The sequence below is a fragment of the Engystomops pustulosus genome, chromosome 11, assembly GCF_040894005.1.
Source record: "Engystomops pustulosus chromosome 11, aEngPut4.maternal, whole genome shotgun sequence".
Taxonomy (NCBI): domain Eukaryota; kingdom Metazoa; phylum Chordata; class Amphibia; order Anura; family Leptodactylidae; genus Engystomops; species Engystomops pustulosus.
In genome coordinates, this window is record NC_092421.1 from 69,038,996 (window position 1) to 69,064,076 (window position 25,081).

General features: G+C 45.5%; 1 protein-coding gene across 1 annotated transcript in view; it reads right to left on the reverse strand.

Moving 5' to 3' along the window:
- The window catches only part of SORCS3 (sortilin related VPS10 domain containing receptor 3), a 417,809-nt gene that overhangs the window by 257,959 nt on the left and 134,769 nt on the right, over window positions 1–25,081 (reverse strand). Inside the window, exon 3 of the mRNA XM_072130504.1 lies at window positions 13,289–13,388. Coding sequence (XP_071986605.1) covers window positions 13,289–13,388 — 100 coding nt within the window. The remainder of the gene's footprint in view (window positions 1–13,288; window positions 13,389–25,081) is intronic.

Consider the following 25,081-nt stretch of genomic DNA (forward strand, 5'->3'; position numbering starts at 1 on the left):
TGGATGCCTCTGAGGCTGCTTAAACGCACCATTATGCCAAAATTATGGGCAACAGCATGGCCATGACAGAGTGACAGAATGAAGCTAGATAGCATCTAAAACATGCAATAATTGACCCTGACACTATAGGGGACGGCATGCAGAGGCAGCGGCAGCAGGCTAGAGAGTGTCATGGCGACATACCCTAAATGGACTCAGGCTTCAAACCAATGGGTGGCAGAGAGGAACCAAAGGAGGTGAGCAAGAAGTGCTCAAATAATATCGGTACATGATAAAAGTTTGCCAGTATATTTTGTGGATTACACAGCAGGGTGGCGACAAAGTTAACATGGAAGCCATGAAAACAACCCAAAATTCTGCCTGACACAGCTCGTTTGATAAGGGGACCATGTATGGAGGCAGTGAACTAGTAGTAGATTAAAGGTGCTGCAGTTAAAACTATGTTAGTTGGATCTTGGCATGGAGCTGGCGCTCCGCTGCCAGGCGAGCTTTCGCCAATCCAAGCCCCTGTCTCTAGGCTACTCCCCAAACAGCACTTCTAAGAACCTTTTGTATAAGATCAAGTGTAGTAGCGTTCTTATAAGTTTAGGATATGCCGGGTGAGGGGAATGTAAACAGATGCGCAAGAAGCGCATGATGCGCATGGAGCTGGCGCTCCGCTGCCAGGCGAGCTTTCGCAAATCCAAGCCCCTGTCTCTAGGCTACTCCCCAAACAGCACTTTTGTATAAGATCAAGTGTAGTAGCGTTCTTATAAGTTTAGGATATGGCGGGTGAGGGGAATGTAAACAGATGCGCAAGAAGCGCTGAAATAATATCCCTAAATGGTAAAAGTTTGCAAGTATATTTTGTGGATTACACAGCAGGGTGGCGACAAAGTTAACAACTTTGATGTGGAATCCATGAAAACAACCCAAATTTCTGCCTGACACACCTCGTTTGATAAAGGGACGATGTATGGAGGCAGCTATATGGACGACTTTTGGAGGTAGGAATGGAGACAACGTGTGGAGGCTGCTATGGAGACAATTTAATTTGGATAGTGCCTGTATGTGGCAGTCCCAAACATTTTTCAAACCAGAGGAGCAGGTAGGTGGCCCTCCAGTAAAATGGGATAGATTGAGTGCCTGTATGTGGCAGTCCCAAAAATGTTTCAAACCAGAGGAGCAGGTAGGTGGCCCTCCAGTAAAATGGGATAGATTGAGTGCCTGTATGTGGCAGTCCCAAAAATGTTTCAAACCAGAGGAGCAGGTAGGTGGCCCTCCAGTAAAATGGAATAGATTGAGTGCCTGTATGTGGCAGTCCCAAAAATTCTTCAAACCAGAGGAGCAGGTAGGTGGCCCTCCAGTAAAATGGGATAGATTGAGTGCCTGTATGTGGCAGTCCCAAAAATGTTTCAAACCAGAGGAGCAGGTAGGTGGCCCTCCAGTAAAATGGAATAGATTGAGTGCCTGTATGTGGCAGTCCCAAAAATTCTTCAAACCAGAGGAGCAGGTAGGTGGCCCTCCAGTAAAATGGAATAGATTGAGTGCCTGTATGTGGCAGTCCCAAAAATTGTTCAAACCAGAGGACCGGGTAGGTGGCCCTCCAGAAAAATGGAATAGATTGAGTGCCTGTATGTGGCACTCACAAAAATTGTTTCAAACAGAGGACCGGGTAGGTGGCCCTCCAGAAAAATTAAATGCATGAAGTATAGCAAGAGCCAGTGGGCCCTGTCAAAAAATAGCCATTTTCCTCTGCTTTACTGTACAAAGAGGAGGAGAAGGAGGAAAATGAGGAGGAGGAGGAGGAGTGGATCAATTATTCAGGTTGAGCTTCCTTCACCTGGTGGAGATTGGAAATTCTGAGAAATCCAGCCTTTATTCATTTTAATAAGCGTCAGCCTGTCAGCGCTGTCAGTCGACAGGCGTGTACGCTTATCGGTGATGATGCCACCAGCTGCACTGAAAACCCGCTCGGACAAGACGCTAGCGGCAGGGCAGGCAAGAACCTCCAAGGCGTACAGCGCCAGTTCGTGCCACATGTCCAGCTTTGAAACCCAGTAGTTGTAGGGAGCTGTGTGATCATTTAGGACGATGGTATGGTCAGCTACGTACTCCCTCACCATCTTTCTGTAAAGATCAGCCCTACTCTGCCGAGACTGGGGACAGGTGACAGTGTCTTGCTGGGGTGACATAAAGCTGGCAAAAGCCTTGTAAAGCGTACCCTTGCCAGTGCTGGACAAGCTGCCTGCTCGCCTACTCTCCCTCGCTACTTGTCCCGCAGAACTACGCACTCTGCCGCTAGCGCTGTCAGAAGGGAAATACTGTTTCAGCTTGTGCACCAGGGCCTGCTGGTATTCATGCATTCTCACACTCCTTTCCTCTGCAGGGATGAGAGTGGCAAGATTTTGCTTGTACCGTGGGTCCAGGAGAGTGAACACCCAGTAATCGGTGCTGGAATAAATTCTTTGAACGCGAGGGTCACGGGATAGGCAGCCTAGCATGAAATCTGCCATATGCGCCAGAGTACCAACGCGTAAGAATTCACTCCCCTCACTGGCCTGACTGTCCATTTCCTCCTCCTCCAACTCCTCCAACTCCTCTTCTTCTGCCCATACACGCTGAACAGTGAAGGACTCAACAATGGTCCCCTCTTGTGTCTCGCCAACATTCTCCTCCTCTTCCTCCTCATCCTCCTCCACCTCCACCTCCTCCGATATGCGCTGAGAAACAGACCTCAGGGTGCTTTGGCTATCAACAAGGGAATATTCTTCCCCCGTCTCTTGTGACGAGCGCAAAGCTTCCGACTTCATGCTGACCAGAGAGTTTTTCAACAGGCCAAGCAGCGGGATGGTGAGGCTGATGATGGCGGCATCGCCACTGACCATCTGTGTTGACTCCTCAAAGTTACTCAGCACCTGACAGATATCAGACATCCACGTCCACTCCTCATTGTAGACTTGAGGAAGCTGACTGACCTGACTACCAGTTCTGGTGGAAGTTGACATCTGGCAGTCTACAATCGCTCTGCGCTGCTGGTAAACTCTGGATAACATGGTCAGTGTTGAATTCCACCTCGTGGGCACGTCGCACAACAGTCGGTGAGCGGGCAGTTGGAGGCGGCGCTGCGCTGCCCTGAGAGTGGCAGCATCTGGGCTGGACTTCCTGAAATGCGCACAGATGCGGCGCACCTTCGTGAGCAAATCAGACAGATTGGGGTATGTCTTGAGGAAACGCTGCACTATCAGATTTAACACATGGGCCAGGCATGGCACATGTGTCAGTCTGCCGAGTTGCAGAGCCGCCACCAGGTTACGGCCGTTGTCACACACAACCATTCCCGGCTTGAGGTTCAGCGGTGCCAGCCACAGATCAGTCTGCGCCGTGATGCCCTGTAATAGCTCTTGGGCGGTGTGCCTTTTGTCGCCTAGGCTCAGCAGTTTGAGCACCGCCTGCTGTCGCTTAGCGACGGCACTGCTGCTGTGCCTAGAGCTACCGACTGATGGCGCCGTGCCCACGGATGGTAGTTCGGAGGAGGAGGTGGAGGAGGGGTGGGAGGAGGAGGAGGCATAGTAGGCCTGAAACACCTGGACCGAGGTAGGCCCCGCAATCCTCGGCGTCGGCAGTATATGAGCAGCCCCAGGGTCAGTCTCGGTCCCAGCCTCCACCAAGTTAACCCAATGTGCCGTCAGCGATATATAGTGGCCCTGCCCGGCAGCACTCGTCCACGTGTCCGTGGTCAGGTGGACCTTGTCAGAAACGGCGTTGGTCAGGGCACGGATGATGTTGTCTGACACGTGCTGGTGCAGGGCTGGGACGGCACATCGGGAAAAGTAGTGGCGGCTGGGGACCGAATACCGAGGGGCGGCCGCCGCCATGAGGTTGCGAAAGGCCTCGGTCTCTACTAGCCTATAGGGCAGCATCTCCAGGCTAAGCAATCTGGAGATGTGCACATTAAGGGCTTGGGCGTGCGGGTGGGTTGCACTATATTTGCGTTTCCGCTCCAGCGTCTGGGGTATGGAGAGCTGAACGCTGGTGGATGCTGTGGAGGATCGTGGAGGCGACGATGGGGTTTTTGGGCCAGGGTCCTGGGCAGGGGGCTGACTAGCAGCTGACACAGGGGAAGGAGCAGTGGTGTGCACGGCCGGAGGTGAACGGGCTTGTTGCCACTGAGTGGGGTGCTTAGCATTCATATGCCTGCGCATACTGGTGGTAGTTAAGCTAGTAGTGGTGGAACCCCTGCTGAGCCTGGTTTGGCAAATGTTGCACACCACAGTCCGTCGGTCATCCGGTGTTTCCTTAAAGAACCTCCACACTTCTGAAGATCTAGCCCTCGCCGCAAGAGCCCTCACCACGGGAGCTTCACTAGTTGACAGTGGCGCTGATGCACCAGCTCTGGCCCTGCCTCTCCGTCTGGCCCCACCACTGCCTCTTCCAACCTGTTCAGGTCGAGGACTCTCCTCCGTCTCAGAAGCACTGTGTTCACCCGGCCTCTCAACCCAGCTTGGGTCTGTCACCTCATCATCCTCCGATCCCTCAGTCTGCTCCCCCCTCGGACTTCCTGCCCTGACAACAACTTCCCCACTGTCTGACAACCGTGTCTCCTCATCGTCGGACACCTCTTTACACACTTCCACTACGTCAAGAAGGTCATCATCACCCACAGACTGTGACTGGTGGAAAACCTGGGCATCGGAAAATTGCTCAGCAGCAACCGGACAAGTGGTTTGTGACTGTGGGAAGGGTCCAGAAAACAGTTCCTCAGAGTATGCCGGTTCAAATGGCAAATTTTCCTGGGAGGGGGCAGACTGGGGGGGAGGAGGCTGAGGTGCAGGAGCTGGAGGAGTGGGGATTTCGGTGACATGGGTGGACTGCGTGGAAGACTGACTGGTGGTGGACAAATTGCTCGAAGCATTGTCAGCAATCCACGACATCACCTGTTCGCACTGTTCTGGCCTCAACAGTGCTCTACCACGAGTCCCAGTAACTTCAGACATGAACCTAGGGAGTGTAGCTCTGCGGCGTTCCCCTGCTCCCTCATCAGCAGGTGGTGTCTCACCCCGCCCAGGACCACGGCCTCTGACCCCTGCAGTAGTTGGACGCCCACGTCCCCGCCCTCGTCCTCTACCCCTAGCCCTGGGGTTAAACATTTTTAAAATGAGAGTTATAACTTTTTTTTTTTTTTACTTTTTTTTTTTTTTTTTGTGTGTTTTTTTTGTGTTTTTTGTTTTTTTTTGTGTTTTTTGTTTTTTTTTGAGTTTTTAGAACCAAACAATCCTATCCTATTGCTATGGCTATTTTCTAGCCAAGTATCAAAGGAAGCACACTACTATGCCAGATGAGATGACACTGAGTTATTGCCTAATAGAAATCCAACCCCTACTGAATTTTGCCACTTCAGCCTTTGCTATGGATATGTGCGCCACTAAGCGCAGAACACAGCGGTCGCAAGTCTCACTACAAATTGCTCAGAATTGGCAAGTACATGCACTGCAGAAACTACAGCCACCAGCAGATCAACCAGAAATCAAATATATAGAACGCTACTGTAGGCTTCAAGAAGCTATTTGTATTCTCCTATGGCTATTTTCTAGCCAAGTATCAAAGGAAGCACACTACTATGCCAGATGAGATGACACTGAGTTATTGCCTAATAGAAATCCAACCCCTACTGAATTTTGCCACTTCAGCCTTTGCTATGGATATGTGCGCCACTAAGCGCAGAACACAGCGGTCGCAAGTCTCACTACAAATTGCTCAGAATTGGCAAGTACATGCACTGCAGAAACTACAGCCACCAGCAGATCAACCAGAAATCAAATATATAGAACGCTACTGTAGGCTTCAAGAAGCTATTTGTATTCTCCTATGGCTATTTTCTAGCCAAGTATCAAAGGAAGCACACTACTATGCCAGATGAGATGACACTGAGTTATTGCCTAATAGAAATCCAACCCCTACTGAATTTTGCCACTTCAGCCTTTGCTATGGATATGTGCGCCACTAAGCGCAGAACACAGCGGTCGCAAGTCTCACTACAAATTGCTCAGAATTGGCAAGTACATGCACTGCAGAAACTACAGCCACCAGCAGATCAACCAGAAATCAAATATATAGAACGCTACTGTAGGCTTCAAGAAGCTATTTGTATTCTCCTATGGCTATTTTCTAGCCAAGTATCAAAGGAAGCACACTACTATGCCAGATGAGATGACACTGAGTTATTGCCTAATAGAAATCCAACCCCTACTGAATTTTCCCACTTCAGCCTTTGCTATGGATATGTGCGCCACTAAGCGCAGAACACAGCGGTCGCAAGTCTCACTACAAATTGCTCAGAATTGGCAAGTACATGCACTGCAGAAACTACAGCCACCAGCAGATCAACCAGAAATCAAATATATAGAACGCTACTGTAGGCTTCAAGAAGCTATTTGTATTCTCCTATGGCTATTTTCTAGCCAAGTATCAAAGGAAGCACACTACTATGCCAGATGAGATGACACTGAGTTATTGCCTAATAGAAATCCAACCCCTACTGAATTTTCCCACTTCAGCCTTTGCTATGGATATGTGCGCCACTAAGCGCAGAACACAGCGGTCGCAAGTCTCACTACAAATTGCTCAGAATTGGCAAGTACATGCACTGCAGAAACTACAGCCACCAGCAGATCAACCAGAAATCAAATACATAGAACGCTACTGTAGGCTTCAAGAAGCTATTTGTATTCTCCTATGGCTATTTTCTAGCCAAGTATCAAAGGAAGCACACTACTATGCCAGATGAGATGACACTGAGTTATTGCCTAATAGAAATCCAACCCCTACTGAATTTTGCCACTTCAGCCTTTGCTATGGATATGTGCGCCACTAAGCGCAGAACACAGCGGTCGCAAGTCTCACTACAAATTGCTCAGAATTGGCAAGTACATGCACTGCAGAAACTACAGCCACCAGCAGATCAACCAGAAATCAAATATATAGAACGCTACTGTAGGCTTCAAGAAGCTATTTGTATTCTCCTATGGCTATTTTCTAGCCAAGTATCAAAGGAAGCACACTACTATGCCAGATGAGATGACACTGAGTTATTGCCTAATAGAAATCCAACCCCTACTGAATTTTCCCACTTCGGTCTTTGCTATGGATATGTGTGCCACTAAGAGCTAAACACAACGGTAGCAAGTCCCCCTGCTAATTCCTCACAAAATGGTAAAAGATGCAAATTAAAATAAAAAAAGTAGAACGTTATTGTAGCCCTAAGAAGGGCTGTTGGGTTCTTTGAGAATCACTCCTGCCTAACAGTAAGCTAATAGAACACCCTAACGCTTTCCCTGACCAGCAGCAGCTCTCTCCCTAGCGGCATCCAGAGACAGAATGATCCGAGCAGCGCGGCCAGCGGCTAGTCTATCCCAGGGTCACCTGATCTGGCCAGCCAACCACTGCTATCGACGTGTAAGGGTACCACGTCATGCTGGGTGGAGTGCAGAGTCTCCTGGCTTGTGATTGGCTCTGTTTCTGGCCGCCAAAAAGCAAAACGGCGGGAGCTGCCATTTTCTCGAGCGGGCAAAGTATTCGTCCGAGCAACGAGCAGTTTCGAGTACCCTAATGCTCGACCGAGCATCAAGCTCGGACGAGCATGTTCGCTCATCTCTAATAATAACCTTTTGGATTTAACTTGGTGTCTCTCATGCCACTCAGTCAACAGGGAACGGAGACTGCACCAGTGGTAGCAACCCGGTAACTTCCCTAAGGAAAAAAATCCTCTATAGGTGAAAGGGTCACCTGAATACCCAAGGCCAAGAACATCCCTCAGTTTCATTCCTAATCCAAATATGAACTAATCCAGGAATAGCTTCCAAAATGATGTTTAAAGCTTTAAGACAGCGCCTTAGAGGTGATTATTATTTTCCTGCAAAAAATCCACAAGAAAAACGCCTCCTGCATGGTCCTGTGAGCGGAGCAATGTACATCCGTAATCCCTGCCAAGTAATTATCCTTCTCACAAGTAAATCAATTAGAGGTAGATGTTACACTTCTCTCCTGCACCAAATAGCTGCTAATCCGAGAGCCGCTAATGAGCGCCTGCAATAGTATCAGACTAATAAGGGGCTGTCAGAAGAAACGGGAGACGGTAGGAAGAAAAGGAGCAGCGAATGTCACAAGGGCCGTCCCGAAAACTGCTCTAATCCTCTGCATGTTCAATATAATTAATGATTAAAGACTTTGTGATTAGACAAGTAAAAACATATGGACAACAAATGTACAACCCTTATAATTCTCCAGAGCTGCACTCACTACTCTGCTGCTGGTGCAGTCACTGTGTACATACATGACATTACTTATCCTGTACTGATCCTGAGTTACATCCTGTATTATACCCCAGAGCTGCACTCACTATTCTGCTGCTGGTGCAGTCACTGTGTACATACATGACATTACTTATCCTGTACTCCAGAGCTGCGCTCACTGGTGATGTTATACCTTATGGTGTTTGTCATATTTGAGGACTACCCCCTCCCACTGTCTTCCTTCTCTCTCACCACAGTTTCATTAGTCGGTGTGTATCTGCTCATTTTCCGGCTCTGGATACATTTACATGCTAATCGAGCGCCGCGACCAGAGAAAATTATGAGAAACTTCCCATATTTTTTGAGGGTTTGGGTATTTTATGCGATACATTTCCTGAGTTGAATAACATCCAGGATCTTGTTGTTCTAATTAGACATAAATATCTCCCCCTGAGGGAGAACTCCACATCTCATTTCCCGAGTCCCCGCAACTGTTCTAATAATTTTCAGAATTATTGTCACAGCTCCTACACCTGCATTTATGACGGAAATATAAAGTTCTCTCCCCGGCTTTATTATCTGGGAAGTAACGGAATTACTCAGAGGGTAGAGAAGAAATACTACAGGAGAGAGATGATAGATAGATAGATAGATAGATAGATAGATAGATAGATAGATAGATAGATAGATAGATAGATAGGAGATAGATAGATAGATAGATAGATATGAGATAGATAGATAGATAGATAGATAGATAGATAGATAGATATGAGATAGATAGATAGATAGATAGATAGATATGAGATAGATAGATAGATAGATAGATAGATAGATAGATAGATAGATATGAGATAGATAGATAGATATGAGATAGATAGATATGAGATAGATAGATATGAGATAGATAGATAGATATGAGATAGATAGATAGATAGATAGATAGATGATAGATATGAGATAGATATTGGATAGATAGAAAGATGGATACATATATATGATATTGATGATAGATAATTAGATAGACAGAAGCATGGATAAAGTTATTAAGTATACAGAGCCACACATTGCTACAAGGCAGAAATTTTACTGCAATAAATAACACAGTATACAATAGACTCCTGAGCTTCCCCTAGTGGTGGCTGAAGAAACATGAAGTCTCAGCTTTCTGTTTCAACTTTCAGCTCCACTATGATCCCACTATATGTTATACAGGTTATGGGGCGCTCCACTATGATCCCATTATATGGTTTACAAGTTATGGGGTGCTCCACTATGATCCCACTATACAGTATGCAGGTTTTGGGGTGCTCACCTATGATTCCATTATAGAGTATACAAGTTTTTGGGGTGCTCAGCTCTGACCTTATTATACAGTATACAGATTTTAGGGGGCTCAGCTATCATCCCATTATACAGTATACAGGTTATAGGGCACTCCACTATGATCCTATTATACAATATACAGGTTTCGGAGCGTTCAGCTATGATCTCACTATACGGTATACAGGTTATGGGGGGCCCCAGTATGATCTCTTTTACAGTATACATTTTATGGGGCGCTCCAGTATGATCCCAATATACAGGTTATGGGGCGCTCTGCTCTGATCCCACTATACGGTATACAGGTTATGGGGCGCTCTGCTCTGATCCCACTATACGGTATACAGGTTATGGGGTGTTCAGCACTGATCCCACTATACGTTATACAGGTTATGGGGCGCTATGCTCTGATCACACTATACGGTATACAGGTTATGGGGCGCTCTGCTCTGATCCCACTTTACGGTATACAGGTTATGGGGGGCACTACTCTGATCCCACTATACAGTATACAGGTTATGGGGCGCTCTGCTCTGATCCCACTATACGGTATACAGGTTATGGGGCGCTCTGCTCTGATCCCACTTTACGGTATACAGGTTATGGGGGGCTCTACTCTGATCCCACTATACAGTATACAGGTTATGGGGCGCTCTGCTCTGATCCCACTATACAGGTTATAGGGCGCTCTGCTCTGATCCCACTATACAGTATACAGGTTATGGGGCGCCCTACTCTGATCCCACTATACAGTATACAGGTTATGGGGCGTTCAGCACTGATCCTACTATACGGTATACAGGTTATGGGGCGTTCAGCACTGATCCCACTTTACGGTATACAGGTTATGGGGCATTCAGCACTGATCCTACTATACAGTATACAGGTTATGGGGCGCTCTGCTCTGATCCCACTTTACGGTATACAGGTTATGGGGCATTCAGCACTGATCCCACTATACAGTATACAGGTTATGGGGCACTCTGCTCTGATCCCACTATACAGTATACAGGTTATGTGGCGCTCTGCTCTGATCCCACTATACAGTATACAGGTTATGGGGCGCTCTGCTCTGATCCCACTATACAGTATACAGGTTATGGGGCGCTCTGCTCTGATCCCACTATACAGTATACAGGTTATGGGGCACTCTGCTCTGATCCCACTATACGGTATACAGGTTATGGGGCGCTCTGCTCTGATCCCACTTTACGGTATACAGGTTATGGGGCGCTCTGCTCTGATCCCACTATACAGTATACAGGTTATGTGGCGCTCTGCTCTGATCCCACTATACAGTATACAGGTTATGGGGCGCTCTACTCTGATCCCACTATACAGTATACAGGTTATGGGGCGCTATGCTGTGATCCCACTATACGGTATACAGGTTATGGGGCACTCTGCTCTGATCCCACTATACAGTATACAGGTTATGGGGCGCTCTGCTCTGATCCCACTATACGGTATACAGGTTATGTGGCGCTCTGCTCTGATCCCACTATACAGTATACAGGTTATGGGGTATACAGGTTATGGGGCGCTCTACTCTGATCCCACTATACAGTATACAGGTTATGGGGCGCTATGCTGTGATCCCACTATACGGTATACAGGTTATGGGGCACTCTGCTCTGATCCCACTATACAGTATACAGGTTATGGGGCGCTCTGCTCTGATCCCACTATACGGTATACAGGTTATGGGGCGCTCTGCTCTGATCCCACTATACGGTATACAGGTTATGGGGCGCTCTGCTCTGATCCCACTATACGGTATACAGGTTATGTGGCGCTCTGCTCTGATCCCACTATACAGTATATAGGTTATGGGGCGCTCTGCTCTGATCCCACTATACAGTATACAGGTTATGGGGCGCTATGCTGTGATCCCACTATACGGTATACAGGTTATGGGGCGCTCTACTCTGATCCCACTATACAGTATACAGGTTATGGGGCACTCTGCTCTGATCCCACTTTACGGTATACAGGTTATGGGGCACTCTGCTCTGATCCCACCATACAGTATACAGGTTATGGGGCGCTCTGCTCTGATCCCACTATACAGTATACAGGTTATGGGGCGCTCTGCTCTGATCCCACTATACAGTATACAGGTTATGTGGCGCTCTGCTCTGATCCCACTATACGGTATACAGGTTATGGGGCGTTCTGCTCTGATCCCACTATACAGTATACAGGTTATGGGGCGCTCTGCTCTGATCCCACTATACGGTATACAGGTTATGGGGCGCTCTGCTCTGATCCCACCATAATGTATACAGGTTATGGGGCGTTCCCCTATGATCCCACTATACGGTATACAGGTTATGGGGCACTCAGCACTGATCCCACCATAATGTATACAGGTTATGGGGCGCTCTGCTCTGATCCCACTATACGGTATACAGGTTATGGGGCGCTCTGCTCTGATCCCACTATACGGTATACAGGTTATGAGGCGCTCTACTCTGATCCCACTATACAGTATACAGGTTATGGGGCGCTCTGCTCTGATCCCACTATACGGTATACAGGTTATGGGGCGTTCAGCTATGATCCCACTATACAGTATACAGGTTATGGGGCGCTCTGCTCTGATCCCACTATACGGTATACAGGTTATGGGGCGCTCTGCTCTGATCCCACTATACGGTATACAGGTTATGGGGCGTTCAGCTATGATCCCACTATACAGTATACAGGTTATGGGGCGCTCTGCTCTGATCCCACTATACAGTATACAGGTTATGGGGCGCTATGCTCTACAGGTTATGTACAGGTTATGTGGCGGCACAGTCCTGAGATGAAAGGCGGGTGATTAGCGGCAGTGCGGGTACATGGCAGCTCCGGGAGGAGGAGGAGGAGGGTGATGAATGAGACGACTGCTCCGGCACCTGCTTCCCTCTCATCTCCAGCGTCTTCTATCCTCCTCCTCCGGCTCTGTACACTCTGACGTTCTCTGCTCTCACATCTCCATCTTCTTCCAATTAAATCCTCCAGAACTCGCTAAGTCATTGCTGGAAAGTTCCCGCTCAGCACATTCCAATTATATCCCTTCACTTCAGCATTTTTGGAAATACGTAGGGCGAGTCCGCAGCAGGACTGTTATAATATACCCTAAAACACCCCAAAAAATACTCTATAATATACATACGTGAGGCCAGGGGGAGATAAGCCTGTCATGTGTACTGGGGTGTATCAAGCGGGCCCCACACAAGGCTAAATGACTGACAGCCCCCAGATGTACTGGAAACCAGCTACTTAGGAAAGAGGATGGGTCCTTTCTTAAGGCCTTTAAAGGTCCTGGATAGGGTCTTGTACACACAAGTGTAGAGACCAGAAACTCATGTAAGAGAATTTCATGGCTCGAGGTCCTCTTCTTTTTTATCCATGTAGGGCATTATCAGGCTCAGCGATTGGTTTGGGTAACCCTGGGCCCCCTAGAAGACATGGGCCCCGGGCTACCGCCCAAACCGTCCATATTATCATTCACTAATGTGTGGCTACCCAACAGAATCCCCTTTAATGGGTCGTAAAGCGATGCTCCCAGCTTGTAAACGTAGTTTCTCTACTTACAGGGGAACCTTGCTTATCAGTGTGTCTGACAGATGGACTCCCCCATAGAGAAAAAGTGTATACATCTCCGGTATATACACCCCAATATATATCATTATACAAGGAGACGCCTTTACCTTCTTCTTGTTGGTGGGGCTCACATACAGATAGCTAAGGACCGTCTTCAGCCCCACCTTCTCGTTAAATTTTTCATAGGTTGTTCCATAATCTGTAGATCTGAAAAATACAAATATTTTAGGGGATTATTTCTATATCTTCATCTATGTACAGACCCAGCAAGCCATATATAGGAACCCCTGTTACACAGTGTATAGAAGCCGTGTTACACCGTATATAGAAGACCATGCTATACAGTATATAGGAACCCATGCTACACAGTATATAGACGCCCATGTTACACAGTATATAGAAGCCCATGCTGCACAGTATATAGAAGACCATGCTACACAGTATATAGGAACCCATGCTACACAGTATATAGACGCCCATGTTACACAGTATATAGAAGCCCATGCTGCACAGTATATAGAAGCTCGTGCTACACCATATATAGAAGCCCATGCATCACAGTATATAGAAGCCCATGCTACACAATATATAGAAGCCCATGCTGCACAGTATATAGAAGCTCGTGCTACACAATATATAGAAGCCCATGCATCACAGTATATAGAAGCCCATGCTACACAATATATAGAAGCCCATGCTGCACAGTATATAGAAGCCCATGCTACACAATATATAGAAGCCCATGCTACACAATATATAGAAGCCCATGCTGCACAGTATATAGAAGCCCATGCTACACAATATATAGAAGCCCATGCTGCACAGTATATAGAAGCCCATGCTACACAATATATAGAAGCCCATGCTGCACAGTATATAGAAGCCCATGCTACACAATATATAGAAGCCCATGCTGCACAGTATATAGAAGCCCATGCTACACAATATATAGAAGCCCATGCTGCACAGTATATAGAAGCCCATGCTACACAATATATAGAAGCCCATGCTACACAATATATAGAAGCCCATGCTGCACAGTATATAGAAGCCCATGCTACACAATATATAGAAGCCCATGCTGCACAGTATATAGAAGCCCATGCTACACAGTATATAGAAGCCCATGCTGCACAGTATATAGAAGCCCATGCTACACAATATATAGAAGCCCATGCTACACAATATATAGAAGCCCATGCTGCACAGTATATAGAAGCCCATGCTACACAATATATAGAAGCCCATGCTACACAATATATAGAAGCCCATGCTGCACAATATATAGAAGCCCATGCTGCACAGTATATAGAAGCCCATGCTACTCAATATATAGAAGCCCATGCTACTCAATATATAGAAGCCCATGCTACACAATATATAGAAGCCCATGCTGCACAGTATATAGAAGCCCATGCTACACAATATATAGAAGCTCATGCTACACAATATATAGAAGCCCATGCTACACAATATATAGAAGCCCATGCTACACAATATATAGAAGCCCATGCTGCACAGTATATAGAAGCCCATGCTACACAATATATAGAAGCCCATGCTACACAATATATAGAAGCCCATGCTGCACAGTATATAGAAGCCCATGCTACACAATATATAGAAGCCCATGCTGCACAGTATATAGAAGCCCATGCTACACAATATATAGAAGCCCATGCTGCACAGTATATAGAAGCCCATGCTACACAATATATAGAAGCCCATGCTACACAATATATAGAAGCCCATGCTGCACAGTATATAGAAGCCCATGCTACACAATATATAGAAGCCCATGCTGCACAGTATATAGAAGCCCATGCTACACAGTATATAGAAGCCCATGCTACACAATATATAGAAGCCCATGCTGCACAATATATAGAAGCCCATGCTGCACAGTATATAGAAGCCCATGCTACTCAATATATAGAAGCCCATGCTACTCAATATATAGAAGCCCATGCTACACAATATATAGAAGCCCATGCTGCACAGTATATAGAAGCCCATGCTACACAATATATAGAAGCTCATGCTACACAATATATAGAAGCCCATGCTACACAATATATAGAAGCCCATGCTACACAATATATAGAAGCCCATGCTGCACAGTATATAGAAGCCCATGCTACACAATATATAGAAGCCCATGCTGCACAGTATATAGAAGCCCATGCTACACAATATATAGAAGCCCATGCTGCACAGTATATAGAAGCCCATGCTACACAATATATAGAAGCCCATGCTGCACAGTATATAGAAGCCCATGCTACACAATATATAGAAGCCCATGCTACACAATATATAGAAGCCCATGCTACACAATATATAGAAGCCCATGCTGCACAGTATATAGAAGCCCATGCTGCACAGTATATAGAAGCCCATGCTGCACGGTATATAGAAGCCCATGCTACACAGTATATAGAAGCCCATGCTGCACAGTATATAGAAGCCTTGTTACACAGTATATAGAAACCTATGCTACACAGTATACAGAAGCCATATTACACACTAATAGCGCATGTTATACAATATATAGAAGCCCATGCTTCACAGTATATAGAGGTCATGTTACATATGATAACTTAGTCCTTGAACATGTGTATTATCTCTCTATCTCCAGAACTGTCTATTGATCATGTGCTGTGACATTTAGTGCATTTAGATTGACGATGTCAAAGTGTGACCGTTACAAGTTGAACAATATGACAACGTGACCCTTAGACCCATAGATTGCACATATATCTATCTCCTATCTATCTTCTAGCTATCTTTCATATATGAGTATATACTAATCTGCCTTGCCGCTAAGTATAACAAGATGACTCTACTCCTTCTTTCCAAATCTACCTAGCAATGCATTGGTGAAAGCCATCATCTGTCATTCATCTATCAAACGCAGGGAAAACTGCAATATTTTAAGATTATAATAATGGGGGGGGGGAGGGATTTAACAGGTGTAGAATCCGAGATTTAGCAATTCCCGGAGCAGAGCTCCTTTTCTGCCCCCTACACCATTTGGGCGGGGTGGAGGTGGTGCCGGACCATGCAGCGGACCAGCGCTAGCGCAAATGCCCCACATTGCACTCAAGAACCGGCTGTAGATCCAGACCCGGACTGACCGCAGATCTATCAAGGATCATGACATATTATTGATGGTCTTTCCCAAAAATGTGAAACACAAAAAAAAACTTTTTTGTAAAAGAAGCTACAATAGCGCTGGAGAGTCCATGCGGGGCGCATGAAGCTGCCTCGTCTATCGCACTTCCCTACTCACAAAGGAAAGCTCTCTTTACGGTTTTCTTATCTGATGCTATTGTGTTTAAAGAAATGAATCTCCTGTTAGTTCTGTCTCAGCCGCCAGTTCTATGTGGTCCTGGGGGGCCCCTGACACATTAATAGGAAAACCGGCGCTCTGACTTTCAGGCGATAAGAAGAGAGTGAGAAGCGGCCGACACTTCTGTTAGTCTTCACTTATCTGATTTCCTCGGCTTCCGGGAAGACATCTTGGGAATTATTAATCAAAGGCGTTTGTTACAATGTCTCAGAATGTTCCGTAAGATTATACTGGCTACAAACATACCGGAGCAGCGTGGCGGGAGGGGCGTGTGCGTCTCGAAGGGAGCGGGGGAATATTATTTGCTTTGCTCCGATTTAATCTTTCAGCTTAATGTGAAATGGTGAAACGTCCGGGATAAGTAGGAGCCGCCAGCAGCCGTATTTACCGCAGGCTTACACGTGTAATACCCATGTACGGTGCGGTAAAATGACAATTTCCATCATGCACCCATTAGCTAAACACGTTCTTATATTCGCAAGCTCCGACAGCCAACGGAACGCGTCTGCAGCGAAACGTACGTTATGAAATGAGCGAGCGTATGAAATATTCATAGACTCCTTTATATCCAGGAAAAAAGAAATCACGTAAATATGTCACCCGTCAGCAAAAATAATAATATAGAAAAATATCTTCTGAATAAAAGGGGGAAATAAAGAATGATTTCAATTCGAGTCAACGCCTGATGACAAAGGAGGAATCACAAAAGATTCCAAAGAAAGAACTTAAAGATTCCGGCAGCTGCGGAAACAATGAGGGCGCGGGGCTAAGGAACAATCGCACGGGGGAACGTGGACAGGACAAAACGCAACCACTGGGGCACATTCACTAAGATCAGTGTGTACTATGTGCAGTTACCTGTGCAGGGGGCACCAGAGATCGTCGATCCTCGTTGCGTCAATGGGGAGCGGCGATTGGTCACCATGACAGCCTCGGGTCTTCCAAAGACCCGTGGCTGTCTCGTTTTAACCCATTCATGACAATGTACGATTTGCACATTGTAATGAATGAGGAGGAAAATCCCCATATACTGCTATACTGTAGTAGAGTGCAGTCGAGACACAAATGTGGCACCTTAACACCTTAAGAACGCGGGTTTTTTTCGCTCCTTCAAAAATCCATAACTTTTTAATTTTTCCGTGTACAGAGCTGGTTGAAGGCTTTTCTGCGTAACAAATTTTACTTTTCAGTGGCGTTATTTATTGCTCCATGCCGCGTATTGGGAAGCTGGAAAAAATTCCAAATGTGGTAAAATGGGCAAAAAACGCATTTTCGACACTTTCTTGTGGGCTACATTTTTAAAACTTGAAAATTAGTTGATGGTTTCATTGCTACCAATTTGAGGAGTGTGCAACATTTTGATCACTTTTTATTTAATTTTGTATGTGATGTAAAATGGACTAAAAGTAGTGTTTCGGACATTTGTGTGTTATTTTCCTTTATGGATTTCACCGTCGGGAATGACCATCTTTATATTTTAATAGATCGGGCATTTTGAGACGCAAAGATACCTGACCTGTTTATGATCTTTACTGTTTATTACGTTTTATATAATTTCTAGGGAAAGGTTTTTTTTTGAATATTTAGTTTTTTTTTTTTAATCTGTTATTTTTGATACATTTTACTGTACTATCTTTTAGACCCTCTAGGGCACTGGTGGCGAACCTATGGCACGGGTGCCAGCAGTGGATGCTGCTCTCAGCACTGTTTTAAAGCAACACTTTATTAGCTATTTGGAACTGCAGGGAAAGTAAGAAGGTGTCGACAGAAGTGCATTATATTTGGAGGTCCTTTATCTAGAACCACCATTCTTCCTGCCCTGGAGAGAGGCTACAATGAGAGTCTGAATTAGCCCTCCTTTTGTCAACTGTATTGGTGGCCTCAGGCGGCCGATACAATTGAAAGATGTGGAAGAAGAGGTAGCAATAAGTTACTGTATAAAATGCCATGCTGGCACCTCACGGTAAATAAGTGGATTTTGGTTGTAGTTTGGGCACTCGGTCTGTAAAAGGTTCACCATCACTGCTTTAGGGTATATGGAAGGGAACCTACCACCAAGATTCTACCTATAAAGGTGGGACATGAGGAAAGCCCTTTTTAGAGCTAATCCTCACATCCCCCTTATCGTTTTTAAATCTTTATTGCCCTAATATGTAAATTTTGTAAAGCAGCTACTGGGGCGTGGAGTAGCTGAACATGAGGCTACAGGTCACAGCTACTCCACGCCCCAGTAGTCTCTTTGCTCTTCCTACCCTAAAATCTTCGGCGCGCAGCTACACAGAACTCAGGCCCGCGGCTGCGTGGCCACAGCTCCCAGGGTGGAGCTACTGCAAAACCGCAGAACTCTGGCTACTCAGACGAGGGCGCGCGGCTACGAGGAGCTGCGCGCCGAAGATCTCAGAGTAGGAGGAGCAAAGAGGCTACTGGGGCGTGGAGTAGCCGCGACGTAAACTTTACATATTAGGGCAAAAAAGATTTTAAAAAGATAGTGGGGATGTGAGGATTACCGTATATACTCGAGTATAAGCCGACCCGAGTATAAGCCGAGACCCCTAATTTTACCACCAAAAACTGGAAAAATCTATTGACTCGAGTATAAGCCAAGGGTGGGAAATGCATTGGTCACATACCTCCCCAGTATATAGCCAACCAGCCCCCTATGGTATACAGCCTCCCCAGCTTGCCCCCAGTAGTATACAGCCAGCCCAGCCTGCCCCCAGTAGTATACAGCCACCCCAGCTTGCCCCCAGTAGTATACAGCCTGCCCAGCCTGCCCCCAGTAGTATACAGCCTGCCCCCAGTAGTATACAGCCACTTCAGCCGGCCCCCAGTAATATACAGCCAGCCCAGAATTTAAAAAAAAAACAAAAAACTTATATACTCACCCTCCGGTGGCCCCGATGCGCAGCGCTGCTCCCCCGATGTCCGTGCGGGTCTTCTCCTGACTTCCGCGCCCGTCTCCTGTAACATCGTGCTGGGCGCCGCCATCGCTCTCTCCCGGCTGTTACAAAAGATAGAAGAGGACCCGCACGGACATCGGGGGAGCAGCGCTGCGCATCGGAGCCACCGTCCATTGACTCGTGTATTGACTCGTGTATAAGCCGAGGGGACATTTTTCAGCGCATTTTTTGTGCTGAAAAACTCGGCTTATACACAAGTATATATATCCTCACATCCCATACATCCACCTATCACCCATGGTAGGTTCTAGGATCATCTAACTATTTTCTACTTCTATTCACAGATTCTATTCATTTTCTACTTCGACATTCACAATCAGAGCTGCAAATCAAATTCAGTTAATTGCGTATTAGAATCTGTCAGCATCTTGCTGACAGGCACATCCCTTTAAGTGATTGACGTGCCAAAAAATCTGTATTAATTGCAACATTCTTTCTATTTCCTTTTACCTTTCTTTTCACAATTCACAACCAGAACTACAATCCAATTCTGTTCACTACATCTAGGAATCAATCAGCATTTTTCTGATGGATTCACCCCATAAAGTAAAGTAATACAGCAAAAATGTGGTATAAATGGCAGATTTATCCAAAATATCAAGAGCTAAGAGCTAATCTTGCCTGAGTGTCTGATGCTGGATGTGGCGTAGAATAGGACTGTTTACTCGGACTTTGCACCTCATATTATTCGGGTGCATTTGCATACTTTCTGGTGCCTGCCCCTTTTTACTGAAGCCACACCTCCTAAGAGGCCACACCCCTTTAGCGTAGCACTTTGCAGACAGACACACCCCCTAAAGTGAGCTGAAAAGCTGAACCCCTTATAAAGACATCTGCATTTCCAAATCCTTGTAACTTGCATCATGAGGTTTCTAAAAATTTTCGCTCTCTGTCGCCGAAGGTTAAATAGCAGACAATCAGGAGCTGTTAGTCGCTCCGCACATAATAAACATTGTTTGGATTTGTTCATTCTGCAATCACTTTGAGGGGTAAACATTGCAGAATTAAATATACAAACAACATTCAGAGGAATTGCAGCCGAATAATGGAGCTGATAATAGGGAAAACCTGGAGATTGTGCTGTACTTATAGGATCAATCCATAAATAACTCAGATTGTAATATTCCAAATGCAGGGACGGAGTGGAGTGTGTCATAGGGATCTACATGTCACCAAACATTACATCAGAAAGTACAGTATACTGTATATTCACAACCTCACAAGCATCTACAGTATATAAGATATATCTATTTGGTAGAAGATAGATAATGCTTTCGATTTACAAAAAATATAGCTACTATAATACTGCCCCCATGTACAAGAATATAACTACTATAATACTGCCCCTATGTACAAGAATATAACTACTATAATACTGCCCCTATATACAGGTATATAACTATTATACTGCCCTCTATGTACAAGAATATAACTACTATAATACTGCCCCCTATGTACAGGAATATAACTACTATAATACTACCCCCTATGTACAAGAATATAACTACTATAATACTGCCCCCTATGTACAAGAATATAACTACTATAATACTGCCCCCTATGTACAAGAAAATAACTACTATAATACTGCCCCCTATGTACAAGAATATAACTACTATAATACTGCCCCCTATGTACAAGAATATAACTACTATAATACTGCCCCCTATGTACAAGAATATAACTACTATAATACTGCCCCCTATGTACAAGAATACTGTATAACTACTATAATACTGCTCCCTATGTACAAGAATAGAACTACTATAATACTGCCCCCTATGTACAAGAATATAACTACTATAATACTGCCCCCTATGTACAAGAATATAACTACTATAATACTGCCCCCTATGTACAAGAATATAACTACTATAATACTGTCCCCTATGTACAGGAATATAACTACTATAATACTGCCCCCTATGTACAGGAATATAGCTACTATAATACTGCCCCCTATGTACAAGAATATAACTACTATAATACTGCCCCCTATGTACAAGAATATAACTACTATAATACTGCCCCCTATGTACAAGAATATAACTACTATAATACCGCCCCCTATGTACAAGAATATAACTACTATAATACTGCCCCCTATTTACAGGAATATAATTACTATAGCAGTCCTGTATGTTAGTGTAGACATCTCTCTTCTCTTACAGAATCCTCTGTAATTCTCCACCTCAATATAGAGGAAACGCATCTTCATATCTTTCTCTGTATATGAGATTGCGCCATTTCCTGGGCGTCTGCCAGGTCTCTGCGGTATATTCGGTGACTTCTATTTGCATATCTCTAATAGCATATAATAACATTTTCCACTTCGCTCAGATCTGAAAAGCTTCTTGAAACGGAAATTATACCCAAAATAAGTTGGACTTAATTACCTTTCACAAAGTGCAATCTCTCCTGTCACCGCTCCTCCAAAATATTTGCAGCTGCAAACTTTCATTTTCTTGCAGGGTAAAAAAAACCTGAAATGATCTAACGGGGAAGGAGCTCAAAATGAACAAATTGGGCCAAAGCGAAGTTCTGTTACAAAGTATTTTCCCAGGTCGCTGTATTGTTACATTGTATCCGGGGAAATTATATGTACTTAAAGGAAATCTACCGCGGGAAAAGGACTTCTGCTATTGCTACAGCAGCTGCCTCCCTTTTTTGGCCTAATTTTGGATGGAACTGCTGCCTAGATAAGCTTTAATACCCTAATATGCTAATTTGGGGTATGACGCAGCTACTGGGGCGTGGAGTCGCTGGGGACACCTCCGGTGGTGAAGGCTACTCTATGCACCTAGTAGCCACGTCACATGAGATGATTCAAGTTTAGATGCAGCAGGAGGAGTGACACTTCTTTTGTTCTATAGCACCTACAAACATTCTGCTGGTGCCACTTTAAAGATAAGGATCTTAACTTTCAGATCCGAGCTAATGTGGGTCATTTACTAAGGGGCCGAATCGCGTTTTTACGCGTTTTACCCAAATTTTACCGATTTTTCTCTGCATTTCCCCGGGATTTTGGAGCACGCAATCAGATTGTGGCGCATTGGCGCCGGCATGCACGCGACCGAAATGGGGGGGCGTGGCCGTCTGAAAACCTGTCAGATTCGGAGAAACCGACGTATTTTTTTAATAAAAATGTGTCACTTGACACGCGCTTACCTGCACCCGGCCTGGCTTGGTGAAGTTCAGTGTACTCCACCGGAATTTAGCGCAACGGCGACACCTGGTGGACATCAGGGGAACTACCTTAATGAATCCCGGCAGAACCCGAATCCTCCACAGTGAACGCGCCGCTGGATCGCGAATGGACCGGGTAAGTAAATCTGCCCCAATGTCTTTAGGGACTACAAAACTGGAGATTGAGGCTGAGATGGGTCACTGCATCTCCCATTCACTTGCAGTAGCACGACTTGACCACTACACAGTACGAGGCGCTATCCATTTAGGGGTTTTTTTGGTGCAGTAGTTCCTACTATTGGGTAATATTAGATAATTATGTGGGCAGAGTAATTTATAACGTATCTCTATAATGGTGAGGGTATTACACCAAGCACCCCTACAATTCAGCTGCTGATACATACATACGGAGAATGGAACAGGATGCAGACGGCGACATTCACATTACAGTGGTAAAACCAGGTTACTGCATACCAGCTGTCATTCATTTGAATTGGGGTTAAGATGTAGTGACTCATTTCATCCACTGAACAGCATATGGAGCTGTTTGTGCATTAGCTGATCTGTGGGGGCGCTCAGTATCTGATATCTAGGACCTATCCCTGGATAGATCATCAGTGTTTTTAGTCTTGAAAACTCCATGTGGAGTTATGTAGAATGGGATCTCCTCACTGATTGGATGAGATAGATACATTGGGGCAGATTTACTTCCCGGTCCCGTCGCGATTCCGCGTTGCAGTGTCTGATGAGGATTCAGGTCCGGCGAGATTCACTAAGATTGTGCGCCCGAGCTCCTGCATGTGTTGCTGCTGCGCCGAGGTCTGCCGGAGTTCACCTGCTTCTTCCTGGTGCATGTGAGTGCTTATCTTGCACTCGGGTTGTCCGACGGCTGCTCCCCGATTTCTGTCGCGTGCACCAAAATCCTGGGGCAATTCGGCGCAAAACGGAAATCGTCGGGAAACCCAACCAAAATGTGTCCGACGGACCCTTTAGTAAATGAGCCCCTTTGTTTCTACAGAACATGGTCTTATAATACACCTACAATGTAGCAGTAAACATCTATATGACTATGTGCAGTCTGGACTCCCCAGGGGCCGCCGCGATCCCCAGCGCAATAATCGCATCCTGACTACGACTCCTTCTCTGTGCAGAGAGATAATTAATAAATTCATGCGCTTTTTTTTTTATTTTGAGTTTCACGTCTCAGAAAACTAATTTGTTTCCAGTGTCTGACAATTTCTTCCTATCAAGACCAATTTGGGCCCGTGCATAGCTGAGCAGTCAGAGACAACGAAATCATCTGCGAGCGAGATAATGGCGAACTCCGCGGCAATGGCGCAAGAATGTGGCACCCGCGGAGCCATGGGCTGTCACTCACATCTTCTGGATCACGCACAGCGGGGGCAGGGCCGGGATTCCTTACCTGCACACGGTGAATAAATCAAAGACAATTTGCAACCAAACCTCATTGTGTGAACACAGCCCAAGGCTCGGCTCACTAGATAAGTTTCTGCTCTTTGTGTGTTTTTTGCTAAATTTTTCCAAAATTTATGTAAATAACAGAACCCAAGTAAAGACGGACGATGACAATTTGCTTCCTGGAGTTACTAAATTCATCTGAAACAGAAACCAGCAGTAAGAGGAGACAAATGTTCTCTCTGGAAGGTGTAAAATCAATAGCCAGTTACTACTCCCCTTGCATCAAGTGTAACAATACAGACTGCAGCCAGTGTTATGTATTGTCCTTGTAAGGGTCTCCTAACACTGCTGTGCTCTCTGAACCCATTGTTATGCCCCTAGAGATCTGTGTAATCACCCCTTTTGTGTATGCTGTAAATAGCTGTAGGACTGTAAAATATGGAATTTTTTTTCTGTGCTGTGTACTGGGGGGATGTGTCCTCACACTGCTGTGCTCTGTGCTCTCTGAACCCATTGTTACATCGCTAGAGATCTGTGTAATCACCCCTTTTGTGTATGCTGTGAATAGCTGTAGGACTGTAAAATATGGATTTTTTTTCTTTATTGTGCACTGGGGGGAGGTGTCCTCACACTGCTGTGCTCTGTGCTCTCTGTGTTCACTGTTATGCATTATGCCTGGAAAGATGTGTAATCAGACCTTTGTGTATGTTGTCAGTAGCTGTAAGACTGTGATATATGGATTTATATTCCTGTATGGTAGCTTTTCCAAATGCACTAGAGGGTGTCCTCACACTGCTGTGCTCTCTGCATCCAGCTGTGTAGTCATACCTTTGTGTATGTTTTTCGAAGCAGCAGGGCTGTGAAATATGATTAACATTATTTATATTTCTGGATTGTAGCTTCTCTAAATGCACCAGGAGTGTCTCCTCACACTGCTGTGTCAGGTATGTAGTATGTTACAGCCTTTCTGCTATTATCTGGAC